This window comes from Ascaphus truei, chromosome 1, assembly GCF_040206685.1.
Source record: "Ascaphus truei isolate aAscTru1 chromosome 1, aAscTru1.hap1, whole genome shotgun sequence".
In the NCBI taxonomy this organism is placed as follows: Eukaryota; Metazoa; Chordata; class Amphibia; order Anura; family Ascaphidae; genus Ascaphus; species Ascaphus truei.
In genome coordinates, this window is record NC_134483.1 from 504,933,931 (window position 1) to 504,959,014 (window position 25,084).

Below are 25,084 nucleotides of genomic sequence, written 5' to 3' on the forward strand. Positions count from 1 at the left end.
GCTGGTAACCACATATTTGTATTTGGTATTGGGGTTTCCCTCATGTCTGGTTCTAATTTCCTTAAAATTGTTGGAGCTAGGACGTTTTTCAGGTTCCTTGCCCGCCTGAACACGATCTCTGGTTTGTTTTTCAGGACTTTACCTAAAATTGGATCATTTTGTAAAATCCCCCAATGCTTAGTTAAAATCTTTTTTATTTCATTTGATGCCCTATTAAATCTTGTAATAAATGAACAGCTGCCTACATTACGTGGATCAATATTTACATCCTCACTTTTTTTGGATTTTCCTGTAATCAATGCATTTTGATTATATTCCTTTACCTTGGATACTAGTGCTTCTAATTTGTCTTTTTGGTAACCTTTCGCTAGAAATTTGTTAACAAGAACAGTGGATTGTTCTTCAAAATCTGAATTCCTTGTACAATTTCTGCGCACTCTCAATAGCTGCCCGTAGGGGATGTTATTTAGCCAGGTCTTTGAATGATTACTTTTTTGATCTAAATAGCTATTGGAGTCCACCGTCTTAAAAAAGGTTTTTGTTAAGATTTTGTCCCCTTCATTAAATAAGGTTAAATCCAAAAAATTGATTCTGGAAGGGTTATGCTCATGGGTGAACTGTAGATTGACACTGTTATCATTAATATACTTATAAAATTGTAAAAGCTCCACTTCAGTGCCCTTCCAAATAATTAACAGGTCGTCTATGAAGCGTTTATAAAAAAATATATTTTTATGGAAGGGATTATTTTTCCATATATTGTCATCCTCCCATTTCCCCATGAACAAATTAGCAAAACTGGGGGCAAATTTTGTCCCCATTGCAGTTCCAATGTTTTGAATATAAAATTTGCCTTCAAATAAAAAATAGTTATTCTTTAAAATGAATTCAATACTTTTTAAAATAAAAGCTCTTTGGTCAGCATGCATAAAAGGGTCCTGTTTTAAAAAATAGTCCACAGCCTCTAGACCTTTTTCGTGTAAAATGCTTGTATACAATGCTGTGACATCGCATGTAACCCATAAAAGATCATCAGCCCATAGAACATTTTTTAAAAGTTGTAAAATGTGTTGTGTATCTTTTGTATGGGATTTAAGTTCTCTCACATGTTTCTGTAGAAAAGAATCCACAAATTCCGACAAAGCTGATGTTAGCGAGTTTATGCCTGAAATAATCGGCCGGCCTGGTGGATTGATGAGGCTCTTATGAATTTTCGGCAAATGATATAGTACAGGAGTGCTGGGTTGCTCGATGTTTAAAAACTTGAATTCTGCTGTATTAAGAACATTATTCGCCAAACCTTCCTTCAAGTGTTTTAGAAGGTTGATCTGAAATTTAGTGAGGGGGTCCCCCACTAGAAGTGAATAGGATTCCCTATCTCCTAGTATCCTTAGGGCTTCCGCAACATACTCTTCTTTGTCTTGGATGACAATTCCACCCCCTTTGTCGGCTTGACGGATAACTATTCCACTATTTCCTTTCAGATCCTCGACTGCTTTTAATTCTTTTGGTGATAAGTTAAACTTTGTTTTCGGTGGATGTTCGCATAAATACTCTAAATCCTTAAAAACCAGATCATAAAAAACTTCTACATTATGTCCTTTTGAATAAGAGGGATAAAAATTAGATTTCGGTTTAAAATGTGTGTGAGAAATTTCATAAGGTTTAGTCATTGAATTAAAAAGTGAAGCTGCTTCCTCTGGCCCCTCGTTTTCTTCAAATAGTGCAACCATAGATTTTACGTATTCCTCTTCTCTCGTTTGTGCCATGCTATCATAGATAGGAACTGGAGTTGTTCCATTTTTCAGAAAATGGCGTTTAAGCGTTAGTTTTCTTGTGAATCTATGTAAATCAATGAACAAATCGAACAATACTGGTCCACTGGTGGGTGCAAAGGTCAAACCCCTCTCAAGTACTTTACTTTGGTCAGAAGTTAAAATAACCTTGGATAGGTTGAAAATACTTCCCTGTTTGCTTAACCTATCTAGTTTGCACTGTCTTTTTCTTTGAATTTCCTTTCCCCCTCTGCTACCTCTCTTTCGAGTTTTCTTAGGTCTTTCTGGGTTTGGATCAGTAACTGCTTCCGTTTCTCCTGAAGTGCTCTTTCTTTCTCCTTCAGATCTTTCAACTCCTTCTCTTTCAGATATTTTGCATCTAGGGGCAACTGTTTTCTTCCCTTTTGGTCTCTCTCTAAAAAAGATACCGCTGTTGAATTTCTAGAGCTATCCACAATTCCCAACCTGATTTTGGGTTTGGCTCCCAGATTAGGCTCAATGTGCGAGACTTCAGTAATTCTAAAAGTATCAGAGGTCGGTCTTGTGGAGTCTGATCCCAGACCTTTTGGTGTTGATAAATGGAAGGCTCCCCTTGATTGTGGATGCCTTATGGTTCCTAAAACTTTATGAGACTTGTTATCCTCAAACCTACTTATATTCTCAGACATAGCTATGGGTTTTCTATGTTTGTCGGTTGGGATATATCTTGGTGAATCAAGAGGCTGTTTGCCACTAACATTAATATTACGATTCTGTTCCCTTACTGTATATGGCCTATACCTACCAGATTTCATATTCTCATTCCCCTCCCGTTTTTTTGCCCAGTTTCTTTGTTTATTTGTTGCATAATCTGTGAGGTCTCTTTCAAATTTCCCTTCCTTAGATGATATTAATTCTGCTTCAAATTTCTCTAATTTACAATCTGTATCTGAAACTAAGTCACAAAATTCCTCAGTGTCACTAAAGAGTTTTAGTTCACCCTGTAGTTTATCAATTTCAACTGCCAAATTTTCCAAAATTTTCTCTCTATATGTGATTAAGATTCTAATGAGGGCAAATGAGGAGACATCAAGAATCTCATTCCATGATTTGGTAAATTCCAAATCATCAAATGCGGATTTCTTAGAGAGTCTTAAACCACGTGGGATTTTACCTTCATTCAAATATTTTTTCAAAAAATAGACATCCCACCAGTGGCGTGCCTCCAGTTTGAGCATTTTTTCTAGTTTAAAAAACTCAGAGGATAAGTCACAAATTTCCTCATCCAAGATTAAAGTAGTATTGTTGCTTGCTAGTTTTGTATCTTTTAGATGTTTCTTTCTCCTTGAAAGTCTATCATTAACTGTCCTAAAACTTGCCATTATGGAACTGCAGAAAAACTAAATCCTGCCTCCAAGAATTGGTGATTTCAGGAATAGAATCAACTGGCTGCACTATAAGGGTATAGGGTTGAACAAGCAAACAAAAGAAAAATTAGTGCGCCTGGTGATCTGTTCCTGAAACCACTCACCGTAAAATGGATTATTAAATAAATCCAAGTGTGATAAAAAAAAAAAAAAAAAAAAAAAAGGGGGGAAAAAAAGGGGAAAAAAAAAAAAAAAAATTTTTAATTATAAATTGAATGGAAACGAAAATACACCTTGATGATGTGAGTAGTTAAATCCTATGAATACATATACTTTTATACCATTAATAGGTTATGTGACATGAACCATTAGGAGTGAGAGGGGTTAATTGTGGTTATAGCACAAAAAATGGCAGACGGAACCAAAATGATCCAAACACATAAGCAGCTTCCAATGCAAGGTACCCAAACCTTGCTGAATAAGGACAATAAAGAAAACAACCAGGGAAGAGCTATATTAGTTGGGATCAGGCTCAGCAGCCAATTTTATGTATAAACCACATATAAAACAATAGCATAAAATAGCATGATTGAATACACAAAAATATAATATATAAAATGAGTAACACAAGTCTCTGCCAGTTCGAGATTGTCCAGGTGATGTAAGTGCAAGTTAATGCCCCTGTCTGATGTGACAGACTCGGGCAAGAGTGACCTTTGAGAGGTATAAATCCAGAGTGGTAGCTGGGATGGAAAGCGCTACCAACTGTGCAGGTAATGAAGTGTGTAGAAATGGGAAGGTGCCGTAGGCATCAAATATGGAAAAAGCTCACCCAGACTTCAAACTCTTTGCGCTGGTGGCTCCTTTTGTTTCGTCCTTCACAGCCTCGCTGCAGAAACTCCGCTGTACAGCTCTCCTGGGCTTGCACACCAGGGATGGAACTACTCACAGGGCGCCGGGTTTCCGGGTATGACGTCACGGCCGGACGTGACGCACCAACCCTTCCCGGCTGTGCCTGGAGCTGCCGCAGCACACAGGGGCTGAGAGCCGAATTTCACACACCTCACACAGCTTCAAAGTTCCACAGCCTCCGCAGTACACTCTCCAAGGGACTCCACGTTAGACCACCAGGACTGGGGCAATGAGACAGGGATGTCCTTATTCAGCAAGGTTTGGGTACCTTGCATTGGAAGCTGCTTATGTGTTTGGATCATTTTGGTTCCGTCTGCCATTTTTTGTGCTATAACCACAATTAACCCCTCTCACTCCTAATGGTTCATGTCACATAACCTATTAATGGTATAAAAGTATATGTATTCATAGGATTTAACTACTCACATCATCAAGGTGTATTTTCGTTTCCATTCAATTTATAATTAAATTTTTTTTTTTTTTTTTTTTCCCCTTTTTTTCCCCTTTTTTTTTTTTTTATCACACTTGGATTTATTTAATAATCCATTTTACGGTGAGTGGTTTCAGGAACAGATCACCAGGCGCACTAATTTTTCTTTTGTTTTCTTTTGTTTGCCAGTGGAGGAGAGCAGGCGCACAGTGCTATTGCAGGGCAGACACCGGGAGGGGCGTTTGACTTCACCGTGCTCGGGTGAGCTCCTCCCCGTACCTCCGAAGCCCCTGCGCGTGCGCTCACACACCATCACGTGGCCGCCACCTGCACTATCCTGTTCAGCCACCCGCACACATCTTGGGCTGCCGCCCGTGCACATCTTCTTGGCCGTACCTCGCGCACAGCTTTTGCGTCCTCCCGCGCACAGGGTCTGCCGGCCCGCACACCCAGTTTTTGTTGCACGCCGCCTGCGCCCCCCTAAATAATCTTGCGCCTCATTGCCCCCCAGTTTGCACACCACTGCATTACAACACACACAATCAATCAATCACCACACACACGCACACAATCCCCCCCCCCACACACACACACACTCAATCCACACACACACTCAATCCACACACACACACACACACACACACACACACACTCAATCCACACACACTCAATCCACACACACTCAATCCACACACACTCAATCCACACACACTCAATCCACACACACACACACACACACACACACACACACACACACACACACACACACACACACACACACACACACACACACACACACACACACACACACACACACACTCAATCCACACACACACACACACACACTCAATCCACACACACACACACTCAATCCACACACACACACACACACACACACTCAATCCACACACACACACACACTCAATCCACACACACACACACACACACACACACACACACACACACACACACACACACACACACACTCAATCCACACACACACACACACACACACACACACACACACACACACACACACACACACACTCAATCCACACACACACACACACACACACTCAATCCACACACACACACACACACACACACACACACACTCAATCCACACACACACACACACACACACACACTCAATCCACACACACTCAATCCACACACACTCAATCCACACACTCAATCCACACACACACACACACTCAATCCACACACACACACACACACACACACACTCAATCCACACACACACACACACACACACACTCAATCCACACACACACACCACACACACACTCAATCCACACACACACACACACACACACACTCAATCCACACACTCAATCCACACACACACACACACTCAATCCACACACACACTCAATCCACACACACACAATTCCCCCCCCCCACACACACACAATCCCCCCCCCCCACACACACACAATACCCCCCCCCCCCCCCACACACACACACTTTCACGTGGGGGTGCAACATGCTCCAATCCCCCAAACCCCCATGCTGCTGAAAACTGGTGCGGGATGCAGACAGGAAGAGAAGTAGGGGCTGTCTGTGTGCAGAGAGAAGCCCCGCCTCCTCTGCAAGACACAGACACATAGAAGCAGCAGCACGGAGCTTCTGGCCGCCCGTGCACAGCTCTGCCCGCCCCCAGGTTTCCCTGCAAGCAGCCCGCGCCCCCCCTACATAATCTTGCGCGCCCCAGTTTGCGCACCGCTACCTTATATCCATTCCCCATTTAATGCAACATATCTTGTTTGCCTTTGCAGCTCCTGCATGACAATGGGCACTATTGCAAAGCCTGCTGTCTACAAGCACTCCTAAATCCTTCCCCAAAGATTCTCCTAATATATCCCGTTAATTTGTAAGTCGCCTGTTTATTCTTGTTTCCCAAAGTGCATAACCTTAAATGTATCTGTATTAAATCTCATCTGCCATTTACCTGTCCAAGTTTCCAGTCTATCTAAGTCCTTCCGGAGAGAAATTACATCCTGCTCTGATTCTACTGCCTTACACAATTTAGTGTCATCAGCAAAGATGGAGACTTTACTCTCTATGGCAACCTCGAGGTCAATCAAGTTAAAAAGCAGGGGTCCCAGTACCGATCCTTGAGGGACACCACTCACCACTTTAACCAAACCTGAAAAAGTTCCATTGCCAAGACATCTGAGAAAGATAGCTCAAACATCAAGGAAGACTATACACAGGCTCTTATAGCCTCACCAGATAGGTATTGATGAGCACATTGCAAAAGTTCCTTCCTAGAAAGAATTCCCACTAAATTGTTTTGCTAAATAATCATAACAAATGTAGAGGAAAGGCAATATTTTACCTGTGGACAATGGTGACAGATGTATGTACAGTACTAGGTATATGTAATGTGAACACTGGTTTGTTGGTAAGAGGACATGTACACAGGAGCCAAGGACCAGTAGCAATATTTCACAGCATGACAACTCCCTCCAACATGCACATCTACTGTAGTTAGCTGCTCTAGGGTGCTGTCACAAGGAAATCTAAATGTGCTAAAAACAGGAGAGGTGCAAGTGTACTCTGCTGACTTGTGCAGCACCCTTAACCAATTAAATTCCACATGTTCATTCAGAGCTCCACCCGTTCAAAATAGGTCCATTTAGCTTCTCTGTAAAAGTAAGCTCTCTATCCCCTCCTCTTGGTAGTGGCCCAATATTGTTGATGACTTTATTTCGCAACTGTGCTGCAGTGTGACCATGCAGGTGAAAGTGGGGAGCTATAACTGTGTCCGATTGGGGGTTAGGTATGCCGATCTTATGTTCTCACCCTTTCCTTTAGGTATCATATCGTTTTCCCCCACACGGGCACTTTAAAAAGATATACTATGTGTGACTCCAGTGGAGAATTTCAGCTGGAAACAGCCTGATCGCCACGTCGGCAGATTTAGAGTCAGCACCTCTTTTACAACAAGAAAAATAAATAAATTCTTCCACTATTGCCATCAGATTTCTCCCTGGATCAATGCTCAATGATTCAACTTATTTGGCATATCCCTGTATAAGGGGGTCTACCGTATCTGCCATCAGTCTCAATTGGTAGTGATGTCTATATTTTCACTGCTGCTGGTGAAATAATATTTCCTCTAATCTTCAGAGATCCTGTGGCAATTGTGATGTCCTTTTATAGATCATATCCCCACTAAAAGAACTAGAATGATGTAAACTATCCTGATTTGGTTCGGTTTTTTTTCATGCAAGTCAGACCTTTCATCCCCTTAAAGTATTGGCTTTTTTTCAGTTCCGAGGAGGTGCACAAATTTAATCTATGTGCAAGGTGAGGTCTAGTGCCGACTGTAACCAAGTGAGATTTTGCACCAGGGTCGAGTACAAGCAAAATAAACGTAAAACGGAAATCAAGTCTAACAAACGTTTGACACTTAGTGTGCAAAAAATAAAATGTTTCCATGCACAACTGAAAGTAGCATTTACCAAAGCAAGTCTGAGAATTTTGAAAAACATTTATTCGGCATGTGATCACAGCAACTGGCAACTGCATAATGTTATAGTTCAACTGCAACGCTAGATGACAAATAAGGCTTTGCAGCAATTTTTATCTGAAGTATGTAACACAAGGAATCTTTGTCACCAATTAGGTCCATTTAACATTTCATTTTCTGGACTATCCCATAATTGGAATAGATCGATTTCCAAAATATTGGAATGGAGAACCCCCCACCCCCGACTAAATTAAGAAAGTGGTGACATTTGTATCCCCCTTGCTTCGCCATAAAGCAACAAAGCTGACATTAAAATACTAGCACGCAGAGAAATTCTTCGGCTACCTTTCTACATTTAATGCATAAAAGCATTCAAAATATACTTTGAGATTTCTGGAATGAAACATTGTGAATAATAATAAAAATAATAATATACCCAGCCACTTAACTGTACAGCATTAAAAAAAAATAGTTATATTCCTTTAACAACCCCAACCAAAGCAGGCCTCAAGGTACGCTCATGTAGCTTGTACCCTACTTTGGTTACCAATGCTATTGTGCCAGGCTGCTTTCCTTCAACAGGAGCATGAAACAATGCTTCATGTTCATATGGATCAAACTTGGCACCCACAGGATTTAGTTTGAACACGCCGTGCTTATTTAACACTTTCTGCATCTGTACTTCAGTCATAACAAGCCCTTCATACAGGCTCTTTAGATGAGGGTTGTCTGCCTTAATCTCTTCCTTTGGAACACTTTCTGTTGCTTTTTCCAAAATATCTGCAACTTCCAGCAGGTCCTTGCAGAATCCTTGGATCCCTGGAAAAGGAACATTACTTGTAAATTTAGGTCAACGAGTCAATATCAGTAAAGCGCTGCAAAATAATGGAAGACTGAGCCAACGGTTACAAAATATAAAATAAGCCTCATAGAAAAAAATATAAACAAATAAATCACAAGAAATAGTTATTTTAAAACGATAAATATACAGTACAATCCACATTCATTTTTTCATTTTCAGAGGGGTTTCCAAAATTGGGCAAGTAGCAAAGCCCGCAAAACCTGAGACAGGGTGAGGGCAAACGTGGCCAGCTGACACTTTCCCCCTACAGAGTCAATCTTAGGATGTAATCTGTTAAGGAGCAAGGGTCTATACCACAACAGAAACCCAATTTTGCCTCTAAGAATGAATGATGTTGCCATTTCTCAATGCCTCCCTAAAACTGTCTTTAGTCACACCAAGAGCATTTATACTGTAGGTGGGAGGCACAGATGGAGATGTATGTGTCTATGTCTATTTATATAGCGCCATTAATGTACATAGCGCTTCATAGCAGTAATACACGTGACAATCATAAATAACAAACAACTAATTTGTAGGTAGGAAGAACTTACAGAGACAGTAGGAGGGAATTCTGGTAAGTGCATCTGCAAAGGGGCCAAGATTTATATAGGAGGTGTAAAGTATCAGCCACGGAGATACTCATATGCTTCGTTAAGCAGGTGTGTTTTAAGGTGGGTCTTAAAAAGGTGGATAGAGAGGGTGCTAGTCGGATATTGAGGGGAAGGGCATTCCAGAGGTGTGAGGCAGTCAGTGAGAAAGGTTTAAGGCGGGAGAGGGCTTTAGACACAAAAGGGTAGACAGATATCCTTGAGCAGAAAGTATGAGCCAGGATGGTGCATAGCGAGACATTAGGGCTGAGATAGAAGGAGCGGAAGAGTTTAAAGCTTTAAAAATGAGGAGGAGAATTGAAAGTGTGATACAGGATTTGATAGGACACTACTGGGTGAATGATAATACTTCCAACAGTAATGTGGAAGAAGGTAGTGGGGCCAGGTTTGGGAGGAAATATGAGGAACTGTTTTTGACGTGTTAAGTTTAAGTCAGCGGAGGGCCATCCAGGATGATATAGCGGAGAGACATTCAGAAACTTTGGTCTGTACAGCAGGTACAAGGTCAGGAGTTGAAAAGTAAATTTGTGTGTCATCAGCATAGAGGCGATATTTGAACCCAAGAGATGTGATTAGGTCACCTAGAGAGTGTGAAAAGAGAAGAGGTCCCAAGACAGAGCCCTGGCGTGACCCCCACAGAGAGATCGAGGAGGTGTAGAAACGAGACACTGAAAGTACGATGGGAGCGGTAAGAGGAGATAGAGCGGTGTTACGAATACCAAGAGTATGGAGAATGTGAAGAGGGCGGTCCACAGTATAAATGCTGCAGTGAGGTTGAGTAATATGAGCAGAGTGTAATGACCTGTCTTTGGCAGCATGGAGGTCTTTAGTTATTACAAGACGTTCAAGGAGTTTAGAGGCAAAAGGCAGGAGGGAGACCAGTCGATAGTTAGAAAGACAGGTAGGGTCAAGCTTGCTGTTTGAGAAATGGTATGACTGTTGCATGTTTGAAGGAGGGAAAGGTACCAGAGTAGAGGGAGGAGTTAAAAATGTGTGTGAGCATAGGGATTATAGTAGGAGCAAGAGGTTTTAGGAGATGGGAGGGAATGGGGTCAAGTCGGCAGGTGGTAGAGGGAAAAGCGGAGATCAGCAACGACACATTCTCCTCTGACAGATGAGAGTCGAGGAGGGCAGGAGGAGAGTTAGGAAGATGTCTGAATTCCACCTTTTCCTTGAAATAGACAGCAAAGTCCTGAGGTGAGATGGGAGGAAGAACAGGTAGCAGAGGGTGGTCCAAGATTAAGATTGTCAGGTTTAAAAATAAATAAAATGATATGGAGACATAGACCAGAGCAAAGGATAACAAAAAACGGGAGAGAGAAGAGAAACCAGCCCCTTCTTGTCCAGACAGGAACATTAGCAGTTAGAAGAATGAAGCAAGTGGTGTATGGGGGAGACAGGGAGAGGAAAGGAAGACGCTGAGAAGACAAAAGGGAGGAGAGACGGTAGATGCATGAAGTGGCAACAGCACATATGAAAATAAAAAATAAAAAGAGAAGGAAAGATATCAGGAGTGAGATTACTGAAGCCAGGCACAAGGAACGAAAACAGGCGACAGCACACAAAGAATGAGAACTGCACAGCAGGGTGGGAAGAGATCCAGAGTAGAAGATAAACCTACCTGCCCAATGTGCTATGGAATTTGAACTACAGTAGGTTCATCTGCTTTGGAAAAAAGTACCCCTAAGTCACTGCATCTTGCTAGAAGCTTAAAATAATTTAAGGTTCCATTGATTATTGTAGAAACTTTGTCAATCAGTATATACAGGTGCGCCGACACCTATTCTAAAACTTGCCTTGAAAAATCTGGGGCTATCACCAACAAGACCCAGTTACATGCTGGGTACATGCTGCAACATTTCAGTGACATTTCTGCAGAGAGTAATGGCCCATTGGATTAAAACAGCATGGGTCCCTGGCAGTCCCATTTAGTTTGGGGGGGGGGGGTGGTTGAGGGGGGCTGGGATTAAAAAAAAACTCCTTGCCATTTCCTGCCAAGGATAAAAGGCTTGTGCTGCCCAATTATTAAAAACCTATAGCCAAGTGAAACATGTCAACAAATAAAAAAAAAAAAAAGGGTACTGAAATATTTGAAGAGCACCCGATTCTCTGTCAGCCACAAACACTATTTGAGACGGATTTCACCTTTAAAAAAGTTCCCACCAAGAAACGGTGAACTTATGCAAGTGACGTGTTTGGCAGGTTACACAATCATAAATATAAGCTTCTTTAAAAAACCAGCAGTTCCTCAAGAAACAAAGACGAAGTCATAACATTAAATGTTCTTTTATATTGTAGGGATCTATCTATTCCTCGCTTGAATTTTTCAGTTTTGCTGATTTTTACCTTGCATCATTTCAATGGCAATACTTTTTTTTTTTTTTTTTAAACTATTGTGCATCTGTTGCCATTTTTAAGAAATATCAAATGGTTTGCATCACTAATTTGTGTAGCCCGTGTGTACTTTTTTCCCCCTTTGTTGTTTTTAAAGATCATCTGAATCATGGTGTTCCCAGCTCTACAAATTTGACTTTGAAATCTCACACAAGAATCTTGTCTTGGGGAAGAATAAGGTGGCGAGGTTCCATCTTCACTCTGAAAGGGAGCAACACGCACCCTTGGGAAATGACAGCTTCCGATACATTCATATTGGTGACCAGCTAGGATTTTTAATTTTTCCCCCCAACTTTCTTTTATTGGATGACAGAGGGGGGGAATATCGCAAGATTGTACAAATTGGACTTGACAAGCAGTTAAACATTGTGTATAAAATTCATCCAGCAAAGCAACAGCGAAACATCTGAAACACGCCAAGGACCTTTGTGCGGGCTAAAGTTCGGAGGAAAGTGTCAACAGTCCCTGACAACCAGGGATCCCATGCCAGCTACGATTTTTTAATGATACAGAGACAAAAAAAAAACAAAAGGTAAAATGTCTAAGGCACTGGGGATCCCAGACCTGGGAGTACCAAGGCTCAACTAAAGAAAAGAAAAAGGAAACATTACAGGGAATGGTAGAAATGTTGCTGTAACCCTTTGAGTGCCCCAGGATGTAGTCACTACGTCATGGGGACCAGCACTCGGGGAGGCCCCCACAACATTGTGACAAACTACATCATGCCAGATGGCTTGTTTTATTCTGGGTTAGATCACGTCCTGCGTTTCCATGGAGCGTAGGACGCGATCTAACCAGTGAGGAAACGGAGGAAGATCAGTTTCCTCCAGAATGGCTGCTGCAATCACATGACGGCACTCAAAGGGTTAAAATAGCTGCAACATTAAAATGCATGTTAGGCAAGCAGCAGTTGCCACAGTAATGCGCAATACCAGTGATATCAAAAACAGGTCAAAGCACGGCAACATGTCAGTTCTATAAAAAAACACCCAGGAGAAACAGGATCAGAGCACATACTACATACATGTAGATTGTTCTTGTTGAAGCCACTTTTACAGATACCTGTACCAGGTTAACCAGTTCTCTAAACTCTTCCACTCACCATATAATTTTGCTTCTTCCGCCAGTTTGTGGCTCCTCTGCCTCAAGTTTTCGGTGTCTGCAAGAGCTCGCTTGTACTTATCCTGGCAAACAGGGAAATAAATGAACACATTTACAACTCCTCCCCTTAACATCTGTAGCACCGAATCACTGCACGGCCCCTGGGCCCCATGGCAGTGTTTGTTTTGCTCGTTTTCTAGCAGATGATCGGGCAGACTGCTCCTTTGGAGTGGTGAGCCTGATCGAAATGGAAGTTGAGAGCAGTCCACTCCATTATTGGGGGGGGCGGTCGGGGCCATGCGATCGCCCCCAAACTGATTTCATATGGTCGAAAATCCCAGGAGGTCTGGTGGCACTCGAGTGATGCTGGTCATCCTGTACCAAAAAGGTTCAACAAAATGTAAAACATTCAAGTAATTCCAGATTTGCACCCCTGCATGTTACATCACTAAATAGAAAAATAAAAAAAAGTTGACCGTAGTTCTCAGGGAACCTCCGTCTTACCACAAACGTACTCATTACTGTAAATCTATCTACACCAGTATTAAATGGATATGCATTCCCAATTTACAACGATCACCATTTATATATGTAAACCCCTTTTGGGATTACAAGGGCCTTAGAGAAGGGGTGCGCAAGATTTTTGTTTTGTGGTACCCCAGCGATTAGAGGCCCAGCACTCTTCCCCAAGGCATTTAAATTAAATGCCGGGAGGACCCCGCAGAGTAATTTGATGCTTCAGACAAGGTAAGGGGGGCCGCGAGCTGTGGGGAAGAGCAGGCCGGGGGGGTACAAGGCAAACAGTTTGCACATCCCTACCTTAGAGGGTTAACCAGATGGGCTCACATGGAGTGGCGCTTCTCTCCCATCACATGGTGCTGGGTGACTTGGCAGAGCCTACGGCCCACCGACTTCTGCCTGGTGACAGGGACATCCCAGACGGGAGAGGGTTGATAATGATATGAGGATGGTGCATAGACTTCCTTGATTCCTGTTGATGGGACATGACACCACGCGGCTGGTTCGCCCTCATTGGCTGAACCATGGCCCTCATGGCCACGGCTCCGTCGCAAGTTCCACACACAATTTTTTTGTGTGTGGAATCTTGCAGTACAGCGCGGCTACTGAATGTGCGCCGACGCATGTACTCGGCCCTGAGTGACTATGGGGCCGGTGTTTGTGCGCATAGCACACGCCTCGTGGCAGTCACTGGGACCGCAGCCGTAGGAGTGCTTGTAGACAGCAGGCTTAGCAATATTGCCCAAAGTCATGCAGTAACTGCAAAAGCAAACAAGCTCAAGGATTAGTAGGTCCACACCTTGAATATGGAGTACAATTTTGGGCACCACTCCTTACAAAAGACATTATGGAACTAGAGAGAGTGCAGAGAAGAGCCACCAAATTAATAAAGGGCATGGACAATCTAACTTATGAGAGGCTAACTAAATTAGATTTACCTTAGAAAAAGGGTGTCTAAGAGGGGATATGATAACTATATACAAATATATTCGTGACAGTACAAGGAGCTTTCAAAAGAACTTTTCATCCCAAGGGCAGCACAAAGGAAAAAAGGGGTCATCCCTTAAGGTTGGAGGAAAGAAGATTTCACCAGCAACAAAGGAAAGTATTCTTTACGTAAAGGCAGTTCAAAAGTGATATTCCATACCCATAGGGACTGTGATGACAGACGATATAAATCTTAAAAAAATAAAAGTTGGACATCTTTTTAGAAAGGAAAAGTATACAGGGATATACCAAATAAGTAAACATGAGAAGGATGTTGATCCAAGGAATAATCTGATTGGCAATTCTTGGAGTTCGAAAGGAATTTTTTTCCCCACTTATGAGATGTCACTGGGGTTTTTTATTTGCCTTCCTCTGGGTCAATATACTGTAAGTACGGATATAGGATAAAGTATCTGTCTAAATTTCCCATAGGTTGAACTTGATTCAACCTCATCTACTATGTAACCATGTAACATCCTAAATGTGTTTTTATTTTAAATAAATCAGTTCTGTACTACAGGCATACCCCGAATTAACGTACGCAATGGGATCGGAGCATGTATGTAAAGCGAAAATGTACTTAAAGTGAAGCACTACCCTTTTCCCACTTATCGATGCATGTACTGTACTGCAATCGTCATATACGTGCATAACTGATATAAATAACGCATGCGTAACAGGCTCTATAGTCTCCCCGCTTGCGCACAGCTTCGGTACAGGTAGGGAGCCGGTATTGCTGTTCAGGACGTGCTGCCAGGCGCATGCGTGAGCTGCTGTTTGCCTATTGAGCGATATGTACTTACTCGCGAGTGTACTTAAAGCGGGGTATGTCTGTATAAGAAAATAATTGTAGCTTTTTTTTTTAAACAGCTCTATAATTTATAAAAAAAATGTAATTTCAATGTAACAAGCATTTTTTGTTTCTATGGCACTATTTACAAAGTCACACCCCCTTCCTCTTCTGAAACAGGCTCTGGCACTCCCCTTTTTGAGCCCTCCCTCTCTCTAGCAGTGCACCAATTGTATCTAGTGACTGCCTGGTCACATGATTTTCCCCACAGAACTTTGCATCTTTGGTCCTCTTGTGCTGCACTGACAGACATTTAGTGAACACCCGAGCCGAATCTTGATCGATCACAGGAGAACGGATCAATCGGCAACTTAGCCAATTATTTATTGCGTGGATTGTATTGGTGCACAAATTAAAGGGGGAAAAAACACACACAAAAAAATGGACCCTTGGACTGCTGCTTTAAAAAGGAGCTTCCTGCAAAAAATACACTGACGGAAAGGTTAGATAAATAGGCGAATCAACTGGCAGCTGTATGACGGAGATCAATAGATATGAGAATATGGATGAGCAAGGGGCTGATGAACAGTGTTAAAAGGCAGCAGTGAGGTAATTGGCTACATTAAATAAATGTATGGCAGTCTCAGCAACTAGTTTGGTTGAATCCAGACTGAAATGTGTCGATGAGCAAATTAGCAGACAGAAAATCCAGAATGCAGTTGTATGCAAGCTGTTCAAGTATTTATAAACACTTTCACCAGGAGGAAATACATTGAATGCGTTTAAGGTATGTTCTGTGTAGAGAATATTGTGATGTCATCAATAGATATTATGGATGTAAACATGTTTAAAGTATAAAACAGCAGCGGTCTTGAAAATATCTTACATTTGAGAGACGAAGGTACATAGTGTCACAAGGGAGGTGCCTGGTGAGAAGGAAGAGAGGCTGGTGTCTTTGTACAACCATGGAACCGTAAATAGTTTGAAGGCAAGAGGGAGAAGGTAGATGGGCGACTAACTAGAGAGACAGGTGAAGGCTTCTTCACGATTGGTGTTACAGGAGCATGCTTGAATGCGGAGGGCCAGTGCAGATAGGCTGAAGATGTGAATTTAGGTATTATTATAGTGAGGGAGAAGAAGTGTAGGAATGGGGTGAAGCACACGTCAAATGAGTGTAAAAAAAAAATCAGGAGATTGGTTCTTCAAATAGAGGAGATAAGGCATCCAGGGTGGCTTTGGGAGCAGACTGAGGGCATATTAGTATGGATTCACCTAACAGGATATTAATTCATGCTGAATGCCATACATTTTGCATTCTAAAACAGGGTGCTTAGTTTTGAGCACAAAAACGTAGACAAGATGCTGGTGTGGGAGGGCAAAGAATGGATCAAAAAAAAGTTGGTGATTGAAGGACAGGGTGGATATAAGAGGTAATATATGTGTTTGGCAAGTGATAGAGCATTGATGTTGGAAGAGAAAGGGAATCTGCAGTGGAGGAAACTTGCTCTCCATGACGTTCAGCAGTATGGGAGGATTTTGGCGGAAGAGTTGTGCCAGGGTGGTGCCCTTAAAAGACGAGAGGTAAGTGTTCAAAGGAGCAGCATGGTTTAGGATAAATTAGAGGGTACTGTTGTAGGTAGATATTATGCCTGGAAAAGAAAAATAAAGGTGAGGAGAGTGGGGCTAGAGGTGTGGAGAAATGGATGGGGCCTACACGTGAGGAAAATTGCAATAGTGGGGCTGAAAGAGTGGAGATGGTGATTAGAGAGAGAGCAGGGTATCTTAGAAAAGTAAAAGATAGAGCAGAGATAAGAAAATACAAGGTCAAGAGAGCATCCATCATAATGGGTACGAGAGTTGGTCCACTGAGGAAGACCAAAGGAGGATAGAAGTTAAGTGTAAGGCAGCAAAGACATCGGCTGTCTAATACTATAGTAAAACCTCCTACAATGATCGTGAAGGTTTCAGTGGAACGGAAATGTGGGAGCCAAGCAGCAAAGTTATCAAGGATTTTGGATGGTGTTCCAGGGGAACGGGAGGTAACAGCAACAGATTAATGAGAGCAGCGACAGGATCGTGAATGTCAAAGAATTCAAATTAAATGGATCGGCAGGGAAAAATTACTTAAAATGTGCATCGAGAAGCGCAATACCTACTCCTCCACCATGCCCGTTACCCGTCTTAGGGATATGGTTAAAGGAAAGACCACCATAGCACAGAAGGGAGGTGGTATCAGGGGGTGTGAGACATTTCTTTATGCCCCCCCCCCGACAACACAAAATATTTCTAGGCCAGCACTGCTAACTTGGAGGCCTTCAAGTTTATAGTATTGTCACTTAATAGGCCACAATGTAATTTTATCATTACCGAGTAGACTGACATGATATACATCCACTTGTCCCACATTCCTGTAGAATAGGAAGGAAGGATTGCCTCCCCCTCCCTCAAATTTTTGAAGTGAAACTTCTTTAGTGGCACCTCATTCGTGATGGGGCAAAAAAGAATTGTGGAGACAGAAATGAAACGGATGTGACGTCAGTGCTGGCAGTTGAGGCCGGGCTGTGTTCTGGCTCAGCCCGACCCCAACACTCACATCACACCCGCTCCACAAATCAGATGCGGCGGCGATAGCCGCCGGCGCCGCTCCTAATCGCCCCCCCGCCCCCCTGAGTCCCACCCCCCTCCACACATTGTGACATATGCGGCGGCGATAGCCGCCGCTCCTAACGGCCGCTGCCATGCCGCGCATGCGCAGTTGTGACGGCGCCGCTGATTCCCCGCCCGTTCCCCGCCCATTGATATGCTGCGCATGCCCGGTAGTCATGGCGACGCTCGAGACGCCATGACTCTCCTCACAGGGACACTGAAGCCCACACTGCTCCCCGGGGCTCTATGCAGGCACTGATCTCCTGCGGCCTCTCCTCCCGGTGCATGCCCCGGCCGAGGCATAGAACTGCTCCGGTAACGGGGGGGGGGAGGAGGGGGGTGATGAGTGCGCTGCGTCCCCCACAGCACCATCAGAAGCCTCCGAGTCGGCTCCAGCTAACGATGACGCGCTTCTTCCTCTCCCCCCGCCGACACTGCCTCCATCTCCTCTGTGCCGCGATCTGGTAGGAATGGGGGGGGGGTGGGGGGGCGGACTGCTGAAAGGGTCTGGGTGCAGGGAAAGGATAAGGGTGCAGGGAAAGGACAAGTGTGCTGGGGGGAGGACAAGTGTGCTGGGGAGAGTCAGGAGAGAGGGGGGCAGGACACACACACACACACATACACACATACTGACTCACATACACACACTGACTCACATACACACACACACACACACACACACACACACACACTGACTGACACACACACACACACTGACACACACCCCCACACACTGACTGACCCCCCCCACACACACTGACTGACCCCACCCACCCCCCCCACACACTGACTGACCCACCCCCCCCACACACACACTGACTGACCCACCCCCCCCACACACACACACTGACTGAGACACACACACTGACTGACCCACCCACCCCCCCACACACACACTGACTGACCCACCCACCCCCCCCACACACTGACTGACCCCCCCACACACACCGACTGACCCCCCCACACACTGACTGACCCCCCCCACCACACACTGACTGACCCCCCCCCACACACTGACTGACCCACCCACACACACTGACTGACCCCCCCCCCCCCACACACTGACTGAAACCACCCACCCCCCCCACACACTGACTGACCCCCCCCCACACACACTGACTGACCCACCCCCCCACACACACTGACTGACCCACACCCCCCCACACACTGACTGACCCCCCCACAACTCCCCCCACACACTGACTGACCCACCCACCCCCACACACACACTGACTGACCCACCCACCCCCACACACTGACTGACCCACCCACACCCCCCCCCCCACACACTGACTGACCCACCCACACCCCCCCCCACACTGACTGACCCACACCCCCCCACTGACTGACTGACCTCCCCGCACACTGACTGACTGACTGACCCACCCACACTGTCTGACTGACCCCCGCACACTGACTGACTGACCCACCCACCCACACCTCCCCGCACACTGACTGACTGACCCACCCACACCTCCCCGCACACTGACTGACTGACCCACCCCTCCCCGCACACTGACTGACTGACCCACCCCTCCCCGCACACTGACTGACTCACCCACACCTCCCCGCACACTGACTGACTCACCCACACCTCCCCACACACTGACTGACTCACCCACACCTCCCCGCACACTGACTGACTCACCCACACCTCCCCACACACTGACTGACTGACCCACCCCTCCCCGCACACTGACTGACTCACCCACACCTCCCCGCACACTGACTGACTCACCCACACCTCCCCACACACTGACTGACTGACCCACCCTTCCCCGCACACTGACTTACTCACCCACCCCTCCCCGCACACTGACTGACTCACCCACACACCCCCGCACACTCTGACCCACCCCCGCACACTCTGACCCACCCACACCCCCCCACACACTGACTGACACACACACTGACTGACACACACACTGACTGACACAAATACACATACACACTGACTGACACACACACACACACACACACACACACACACACACACACACACACACTGACTGACTGACATACACACACACACACACACACACTGACTGACTGACTGACTGACTGACTGACGTACACACACACTGACACACATACACACAAGGAATTCACACTTAGTGCAAATAGCTAATACATGGGATGTGTGCCGAGCACGCGCATTCTAAGTCAAATTTATTTGCGTTTTGTAACTGAAATTGTATTTTGATTTTTAATTAAAACATCACCAACACAAATACAATTTCTGTGATAAAAGTCAAAGAAGTTTCACTTACTATGCGCGTGCTCAGCACACACAGCTTTTTTTTTTTATAGGAGGTGTGCAAGCCAGAAAACAGCTTAATTGCCTTATTACTCACAGTAATGTCTTTGAGTTGATCTTCTAGCTTGGCCTTTTCTGCAACAAATTGGTCAGTGTTCTCTTCATTCTGGATTTTACATTTATCCTCTTCATTGTCCTGGCCAGGAGGTTTCTGCTGGGTTGCTGTGCACAGCAATCGTGGACATGTCCTAAGGCAAAATAAGTAAATAAATAACTTAGTGGACAGGCGATCGACCAATGTTGCCTTTTTGGATGAGAGCAGCTCTTCCAAACAGCTTTCCAATTTCAACATTTTTTGGCAGCAGAATTACATAAATCAATCAAAATTGTGTTTCCTAACCAATATGGTCGTCTGAAGCCTTTGTGATGATTTCTCAACAAAAAACAGAGGATTCTCCAGAGGTGGAGAGCTGGGTAAGGAAGACCAATGTGGTGTGCACTCAGTTACACAATCTCTCAAAATATCAGTAATCCAGAGTTGAGAGAATGGAGAGCATAATTGTACTACGCACACAAGTACCAGAGGAGATACGTGTATGGTGTAACATGGTCCCCTAATGAAAGATGGTACGCATGGTAGTTAGAACAAAAAAGTAATCTTTAATGGTAGCAGCAGATAAAATACTATGGGGACATTAAAATATGTAGAAAACCTAGAGGTATATATCTAAATCAGTCTGTGAAGGTAGACTCCAAGAGATGAATAATATCTCTGCAGCCTCTATATCAGCCTATTTGCAATGCGATGAGGTTGCTTATAATCCTAAATGCAGCCAGAAGGGGGCTGCGTGATCACAGAGCGCCCGCAGAACAGTCTAACTACAGATCTGGATGAAAAGGTTTCCAGTGTCAAGCAATAGAATGGTAACTGGAGCAAAGCTCGCACTGGGAAACGGCCCGGGGATGTCAGCGTGCCGTTTCCAAAATGGGAAGCCTGGAAGATGTCTTCAGGCAGGGCATTATACCTATTGCTTGTGCACACTTCCACAGTCTCTAAGATGGCCCGAAGTGAAAGTAGGTGAAGTCACCACCAGATAAGTAACAGTTATTAGGGTAATTGATCACGCAATATCTAAATTGCATTGCCCAGGGGAAGCCTCTGTTTCTTTACTTCATCAAAGAGGTGGTAAATGAAAAGGGGTACAGAGGCAGCCTTGTCAGCAAGGCTTAGGAGTACTTCATGGATGAAATGCCTAGTAACAACCAAAAGGTACACATAGAAGTACTTTCCCTACATACATAACCCTATATTAAAGAGGGTGGGGGAGCCCTATCACTGTGGCTGAGCTATTTCGATCTTAGGTCAAAGCATCTGAATCATACCAGCGCCTTTGCTCAAAATCAGTAGCGGGAGCTAGAAGTGTAGCGTGAAGCCAGGGGTGCAGTTGGAATTTGTGACGTCAGTGCAACCCTGTTGATGTACATTTCGCGTTATGCTTACCCTTTGAGAAACATTTTTCATCCAGATCTGTAGTTAGACTGACTGTTCTGCGTGCGAGCTGTGATCACGCAGCCCCCTCCTGGCTGCACTTGGGATAACAAAGCAACCTCACAGCACTGCAAGTAGGCTGATATAGAGGCTGCAGAGATGTCTGTCTGTATTTATATAGCGCCAATAATATACATAGCGCTTCACAGCAGTAATACACGTGACAATCATATAAATAACAAATAAATACAAATAACACATAAAAGGGAAGAAGTGTTTCAGACAAAAAAGTAACATTTAGGAAAAGGACCAATTGGTTGGTAGGAAGAACGTACAGAGTAGGAAGTACTCTTCATCTCTTGGAGTCTACCTTCACAGACTGCTTTAGATATATACTCTAGGTTTTCTATATATTTTAAATGTCCCCATAGTATTTTATCTGCTGCTACCATTAAAGATTAATTTTATTTTCTAACCACCATGCCATCTTTCCACCATCTTTCATTAGGGTACTATTCCAATAATTAAAACCATTATATCCATGTTACATCATACATGGTATCTCCTCTGGTACTTGTGTGCATAATACAATTATGCTCTCCATTCTCTCTCAACTAGAGATGAATGATATTTTGAGAGATTGGGTAAAATGGTGTGCACACCACATGGCTCTTCCTACCCAGCTCTCCACCTCTAGAGCAGGGGAGCGCAAACTTTGAGCTGCACCCCCCTGCCTGCTCCCCCTTGCGCTCCCCTCACCTTGTTTGGCGGCGTCAAACGACCCCGTTGCCATGGAGACGGACACATGATGTCACTCTGCATGACACCACGGCGTCATTTGAAGCCGTCTTACCAGCTCTGCAGAATCCCAGTAAGTGAGTTGCAACCTCTGCAACTGCCCGCACGCCCCCCCAAACAAATCCAGTGCCCCCCACTTTGCGCACCACTGCTCTAGAGAATCCTATGATTTGTACTTTGTTTGTTATTATGCCAATTCTGCCAAGAGAGGTACAAGTGGCCATCAATATCTAAAAAATAAATATTTTAAAACCAATCACTCTACTCTTTCCTAGATCTGTCTCAGCATCTCCCCTCCTGAAATCCCTCTCCTGGCTTCCAATCAAATCCCGCATCTCACACTCCATTCTTCTCCTCACTTTTAAAGCTTTACACTCTTCTGCCCCTCCTTACATCTCAGCCCTAATTTCTCACTATGCCCCACCCCGACTCTTGCGTTCTGCTCAAGGATGTCTTCTTTCTACCCCCTTTTTATTTAAAGCCCTCTCCTGCCTTAAACCTTTTTCACTGACTGCCCCACACCTCTGGAATGCCCTTCCCCTCAGTACCCGACTAGCACCCTCTCTATCCACCTTTAAGACCCACCTTAAGACACACTTGCTTAAAGAAGCATACGAATAGCACTGTGAACATTCTGAACACATGATACATAAAGCTTGGCCCCCTGCAGACGCACTTACCAGAACTCCCTCCTACTGTCTCTGTACGTTCTCCCTACCTACCAATTAGATTGTAAGCTCCTCGGGGCAGGGACTCCTCTTCCTTAATGTTATGTTTGTCTAAAGCACTTATTCCCATGCTCTGTTATTTATATTATCTGTTATTTATTTGATTACCACATGTATTACTACTGTGAAGCGTTATGTACATTAATGGCGCTATATAAATAAAGACATACAATACAATATGGGCAATTGCTTTTTTGCTGATCTGTGCCACACTAATTCATACAGATATAAAAAAAAAAAAAAAAAAAAAAAACAGCAACAAAAAACAATATACTATTTCACTAACCAATTCTTCCCTAATGTTGCACAAAAGATCAGATGTTGATGCAACACTATGTAATCATTCACTCGTCTATCAGACCCAGATTTCAAGGGCATACGAATCAGATTACAAATCAAGGTTTTTTTTCCATGTGATTAAAACATGAAGTTCTGAAAAGTAATAATTTACCATTTCACAGTGAATTTTAGTGTACGGAGAAATATTTCATGTTTGCACTATACATCCACTAAATAAAGACCATTTTTTCTCATTCAAAAAATAAATAAAAATAAATAGAAACATTTACTTAACTTAGAGAACTATTTTGGGAAGTACTAAAAATGTTGCGTTTATATTTTCCGTGGTTTTTTCTCTCTCGTTAGAATTGTATTAAATTCACAAAAAACAGATTGACGCTAACTGTACTTAACATTATCAGCTTTCCTTAAACTTTCCACAAATGGCTACAGTAATGACTTTGCTTCAGGGCCACTAATATTAGAAAAGTGAGGCTGAATGCAGTGAGCGATACCCAACACCATGGCAGGAACTTTAATGACATCTATGAGGCTACTGAGACAGAGGTTCCCTCTATAGTACAAATGACACCCCAGAAATCAACGCAGTCTGTGGGGATTCACCCAACTTGGGAGATATGGCAGGGTTACCACCTAAACATAACGGTACATTGATGCTACAACCCTCGGCTGCAAGAGAGCCTTCAGCGCATTGCTTGCCCTCATTTTACAGTGAATTGTATGTATGTCTATTTATATATATAGCACATAGCGCACCCCAGCAGTAATACACGTGACAATATAAATAACAATACAAATAACACATACTGGGAAGACCCGCTACAGACAGAAAAGTAACATTTAGGAAAAGGAGTCCCTGCCCCAAAGAGCTTACAATCTAATTTGTTACGTTAGTGGGGGTCACTCCACATACAGTAGGAAACACTAGGTGTAGACCGCAGGGGCAAAGACAGCGCAGTGGTGTTAGCGGGTGAAGTTGCCCTCTCCCCTCCACCCCCCCCCCATTATGAGGGGCAGTTGCCATGGACATTATTAAAGACTATGGCTGTTGCAGTGTTATTATGCTCTCAGAGGTCCTACGACCCTTTGCCACTCATAGGGTCAACCGGTGAAAGTCCCTCCACATAGTGACACTAGGGCCTAGTGACTAGGCATACACCCCCCATTCACGTCTGTGGGGGCAGTGGGGTTATCGTGCAGTTGCACGGACCACATTAACGCCTATGGCTGCAGTAGAGTTATTAATAGATGGCGGCCCTTCCCATCAGCGCCACTTTCCTGCCTCCTCTCCCCCCTCTTCTCCTTACCAGACCGGCGCCCGCAGCACCGTGCCGTAGCTTCGTCTGAGTGATCGCAGCGCCTGGGACGCCATGGCCTCTTCCAGTCCCAGCACGCACCGCCCACGCTGCAGCGCAACCTAACAAGTCTCGGCACAAACACCCAATCAGCGACGCCGCTCCACCTGGGTGAGCGTTCGCGCAGGCGCACTGGGAGCAAGGTCGACCTGTCAACCTAATCAAGGTCGGTTGAGGAGGAGTTGAAATGTCACCGAGGTGACAGATAATACAGACTTCGCCCTGAGCCTGCTGGAGATTTTTTTTTTCTTCTACCATCTTTATTGATACAATAGTTGTCAGTTTCACCTTCTCACCTGTTAAGAT

The 25,084-nt window shown here is 44.2% G+C and overlaps 1 protein-coding gene across 1 annotated transcript; it reads right to left on the reverse strand.

Annotated features, from left to right (window-relative positions):
- Positions 1–7,965: 7,965 nt before the first annotated feature.
- Positions 7,966–24,879, reverse strand: GRPEL1 (GrpE like 1, mitochondrial). Its single transcript, XM_075569806.1, has 4 exons — positions 24,731–24,879; positions 20,206–20,356; positions 12,911–12,992; positions 7,966–8,781 (listed from the first exon to the last, which is right to left on the reverse strand). Exons 1-4 carry the CDS (start codon positions 24,793–24,795, stop codon positions 8,435–8,437), a joined length of 645 nt encoding a protein of 214 aa, XP_075425921.1. The 5' UTR covers positions 24,796–24,879; the 3' UTR covers positions 7,966–8,434.
- Between the last annotated feature and the right edge of the window lie 205 nt (positions 24,880–25,084).

Bases quoted from the DNA above. Each gene is read 5' to 3' on its own strand.
- GRPEL1 (XM_075569806.1), bottom strand. From the start codon at position 24,795: ATGGCGTCCCAGGCGCTGCGATCACTCAGACGAAGCTACGGCACGGTG. The intron at 20,357-24,730 runs GTAAGGAGAAGA...ATTTTGCCTTAG, and splicing joins GTGCTGCGGGCGCCGGTCTG to GACATGTCCACGATTGCTGT. The intron at 8,782-12,910 runs GTGAGTGGAAGA...TTCCTTTTCCAG, and splicing joins GGAAGAAGCAAAATTATATG to GGATCCAAGGATTCTGCAAG.